Raw genomic sequence first — 4,802 nt, 5'->3', positions numbered from 1 at the left:
CTCAGAATTGTGAGAAATAAACAAGCCATTGTGATTTATAAAGTCCAATTCTGATGAAAAAGGAGACTATTTTCTTACAATTGCGAGTTTATATCTTGCAAATCCTGATTTTATTTCTCAGAGTTGCATGTTTAAATCTCATAAATCTGACTGTATTTCTCACAATTTATATCATTTATATGAATTTAGAGATAAAATGTCGCATTTACCTTTTTAAATGTTTTATTTCGTGGCAGAAACAGGCTTGTTAGCAATGCATGATAATGCAAAAGTTTTCATGACAAATAACCAGTGGGCCAACATCAGAGACAATTATGCTTAAACAACCATTCATCATCATCTTAGTACAGTACGTTTGTACATATGCATCTTAATTTTGTGTGCTAATTATTTGAATGATTTAATCTGATCTGAGCCGTTCATTCAGTGTCGGTTCAAACTGACTTTCTAGTGCACTTGTAGCGCAGTGGGCTTCTTGTCTTAAAGGATCAGTTCACCACAAAAAATGCTTTTCTTACTTAGATTTTTTTGTCTTGTTTCCAGCCAAAATATCTACAAATTCTTAAATCAAGAAGGATTTTCTAGACGAGTAAAAATTATTTTCTTGTTTTCAGAAAAAACAAGCCAAAATTCAGTGATTTTTTCTTAGAACAAGCAAAATAATCTGCCAATAGGGTTAGAAAAAAAATCTAATTTCAAATAGAAAACAAGATTATTTTTCTTATCCCATTGGCAGATTATTTTGCTTGTTTCAAGCAAAAACACACTTAATTTCGACTTGTTTTTTCGGAAAATAAGACATTAATTTTTACTCGTCTAGAAAATCCTTCTTGATTTAAGAATTTGTAGATATTTTGGCTGGAAACAAGACTAAAAATCTTAGTAAGAAAAGCATTTTTTGCAGTGCAAAAACATTTACTCACCCTTACATTGATCCAAACATGCAAGGGTTTCTTCTGGTTCATCACATCTGAAGGGAAGGTGGTAATGAATGCTGCTGTGTGTGTGTTCAGTACATCAGGAGCTGCATCACACTGGCTCGTCTGCCTCACCTGATGCTGGTCAGTAAGGACAGTCTGTACAGTCAGCTGCCCGCCAGCGGATTCATGCCTCCGTCCTACAGCCGGCGCACGCCTCAGCCCAGCCCCTGCCCCGGCGGAGGAGACCCCGGATCCCCACGATCCCTCTGGGCCTTCAACACAAACCTGAGAGTACGGCTGCTGTGCGCCACCTACGTCAACGTCAACATCAGAGACATAGACAAGGTGAGACACACACACACACACACACACACACACACACACACACACACATACACACACACACACACACACACACACACACACACACACACACACACACACACACACACACACACACACACACACACACACACACATACACACATACACACATACACACACACACACACACACACACACACACACACACACACACACACACACACTGAGAGACAGAGAGAGACTGTGTCAGTCATTTGCTCATCGTGTGTGTGTGTGTGTGTGTGTGTGTGACAGATCTACGTCAGGACAGGAATATATCACGGAGGAGAACCGCTGTGTGACAACGTCAATACACAGAGAGTGCCCTGCTCCAACCCAAGGTAACACACACTCAATAACACACACACGTGACCCTGGACCACAAAAACAGTCATAGTTAGGATAGGACGACATTTGGCTGAGATACAACTATTTGAAAATCTGGAATCTGAGGGTGCCAAAAAATCTAAATATTGAGAAAATCGCCTTTAAAGTTGTTCAAATGAAGTTCTTAGCAATGCATATTACTAATCAAAAATTAGGTTTTGATACATTTATGGTAGGAAATTTACAAAATATCTTCATGGAACATGATCTTAATATCCCAATGATTTTTGGCATAAAAGATAAATCATTTTGACCCATACAATGTATTGTTGGCTATTGCTACAAATATACCTGTGCTACTTAAGACTGGTTTTGTGGTTCAGGGTCACATATAAAGAAAAATTATGATGTAAAATGAAATATTATGTATATGGATTTATATATATGAAATACATCCTTATATCAATCAAAATGAAAGCAAAAACATAATAGAATCAAAAAGAATCTTTATCACACAACAGTCACAAATGAGCAGCTACACTACAGTACGTTAATATCTTCCTCAGTATTTTCACTGCAAAAAATGCTTATCTTACTTAGATTTTTTTTTTTGTTTTCAGCCCAAATCACTTAATTTTGACTTTTTTTTCTGAAAACAAGGCAATCATTTTTTACTTGTCTAGAAAATCCTTTTTGATTTAAGAATTGTTTGATATTTGGGCTCAAAACAAGAAAGCACATGACTTGTTTTCCAGTTCAAGTATCTAAATATTGTTAAATCACGCTTTATTTACTGGAGATGCAATATTAAGTCTTGTTCCCATTTGTTCTTGTTTTAATTATAAACTTGCTTCATTTTGTTCAGTTTCCTAGAAAACAAGACGACTTATTTTCTGTAATTTTATGTCTCCAGTGAATACATTTTGATTTAAGAAGACACTTGTGACCCTGGACCACAAAACCAGTCTTAAGGGGTAGATTTTGTGAAATTGAGATTTATGCATCCCCTGAAAGCTGAATAAATATGTTTGTTAAGATGGGACAATATTTGGCTGAGATACAACTATTTGAAAATCTGCAATCTGAGGGTGCAAAAAAATCTAAATATTGAGAAAATTGCCTTTAAATTTGTCCAAATGAAGTTCTTAGCGATGCATATTACTAATCAAAAAGTAGGTTTTGATATATTTACAGTATGACATTAACAAAATATCTTCATGGAACATGATCTTAATATCCTAACGATTTTTGACGTAAAAGAAAAATCGATCATTTTGACCCATACAATGCTACTTAAGACTGGTTTTGTGCTCCAGGGTCACGTTTGTGTTTGAAAGAAGAGACTGCACAACAGAAACCACACACTATCAGATGTGTACATGATCTCTCTCGTGTCACTCACAGGTGGAACGAGTGGCTGTCGTATGACATCTACCTGACCGACGTCCCTCGATCTGCTCGTCTCTGTCTGTCCATCTGCTCCGTCAAGGGTCGCAAGGGAGCCAAAGAGGTGAACTTTGACTTTTCCTGATCCTGTGCTCATCCTGACTGTGAGTTCCTCATTGCTGATCTGTGTGTGCAGGAACACTGTCCTCTGGCCTGGGGAAACATCAACCTATTCGACTATAAAGACACGCTGGTCAGCGGGAAAGTGGCTCTGGGTTTGTGGCCGGTTCCTCACGGTCTGGAGGATCTCCTCAACCCCATCGGAGTGTCGGGATCGAACCCAAACAAGGTGTGTGAGACACCACTATTATCACTAATGGAAACTATTGAAAACATTTCTGTTAAATTAAATACAACTGCAATAAAATGTAAAAAATGTAAAACTTAAAATGAAAATGTGACATTTTTGCCTTAGTAAATAGGTTCACGATGAAGCACTAACATTACTAACTAAAAAAAAGCTAAAAGTGATCTTTGCAAAGATTCAGCCTCAGGCGTAACCTGGCATCATGCCTCAGCTGTGTTGCGTTGCTATACAAAAAAGCATTTTGTCTATCAACACAAAATCACAATGGAGGACAGAAAGTTTGGTTGACTATGGCATAATTGGTATCTATGTTGTCAGCATAACCCAAAGAATATTAACCCATATATATAACCCAAAGAGACCAGTTTTATTACAAAAGGCTAATGCTAGCAAAAGTTATTAGCAGTTTTGAAGATTTCATTATTAATGGTTAATGAATAGTTTATCAGTCTTGACCAATAGGTGGCCCTGTTACCAAACTGATGTGGTGTGGTCAGTGTAAGGTGACAATAGCGTTAAACGAAAACCGTTTTGTATATCGACACGAAATCCATAACTTTCTGCCAGCATGGTCTGAAGATGATCCGAGTCAAATTTGGTGAAAATCAGACCAAAAGTCCCTAGGAATAAACTGAGGTCACTTTCAGTACAGTAGGCCAATTTAATCAAATGTTATTAGAATTTTTTTAGCACTGTCAAAGCATGATGCCAAACATACATATTGAGTTTCGTAACAATATACCGGTGCATTCGTAAAATATAGCATTTTATGACAGAATTGAGAATGGTTGACACCCAAAATGGCTGACATGGGAAAATTGAGGATGGTTCGAATCGGCATGCGCCAAGCCATTCAGAAGTTATAAGCAAAAATAGCCATTTTTCATATATCTCCTGACCACTAGGTGGCACTGCATCGAAACACTGCAGGTAGCCTCAGGTCATGCTTGTTATAACACACACCAAGTTTGGTCTCAATACAACAAACCGTTGCGGATATATAGCCTCACATCCATTTTTGTGTGCTCTTCGTCAAATTTGTTCATGCGTTATTCAAAAACGGTTTGACAAATCAACTTAAATTCCATAACTTTTTGCCATAGTGGTCTGAAGATGATCTGTGCCAATTTTGGTAAAAATCAGACGCACCATCTAGGATGAGTTCGAAAATGTTTGTTTTCCAAACCATTAAAAATAGCGAAAAAAATGATACATTATGATTTTTACATTTGGAGTTCATTTGAATCACCATGAACCTTATGGTTCAAAAGTTATTTGCATAAACATGAGTGAAATTGTAGACAAATGGTGGCGCTAGAGAGTTAGAGACTCCAAACTTACTATGGTTAATGTTGAGACTATTACGTTAGTTAATAGTCACGCCCCCAACATTTGCATAGCCCAATCATCAGAAGTTCTGCAGCTAGGCTATTGTGAAA

At 37.3% G+C, this 4,802-nt stretch overlaps 1 protein-coding gene across 1 annotated transcript in view; it reads left to right on the top strand.

The window, feature by feature from the left end:
- Positions 1–4,802, top strand: part of LOC141290720 (phosphatidylinositol 4,5-bisphosphate 3-kinase catalytic subunit alpha isoform-like) — a 23,740-nt gene that overhangs the window by 3,070 nt on the left and 15,868 nt on the right. Inside the window, exons 2-5 of the mRNA XM_073822811.1 lie at positions 1,014–1,265; positions 1,539–1,624; positions 3,015–3,120; positions 3,193–3,345. Of these exons, the coding sequence (XP_073678912.1) occupies positions 1,014–1,265; positions 1,539–1,624; positions 3,015–3,120; positions 3,193–3,345 (597 nt within the window). The remainder of the gene's footprint in view (positions 1–1,013; positions 1,266–1,538; positions 1,625–3,014; positions 3,121–3,192; positions 3,346–4,802) is intronic.

This window comes from Garra rufa, chromosome 18 (assembly GCF_049309525.1).
Source record: "Garra rufa chromosome 18, GarRuf1.0, whole genome shotgun sequence".
NCBI lineage: Eukaryota > Metazoa > Chordata > Actinopteri > Cypriniformes > Cyprinidae > Garra > Garra rufa.
Note: the sequence above shows the minus strand (reverse complement) of the source record. Positions and strands in the feature narration are given on the sequence as shown.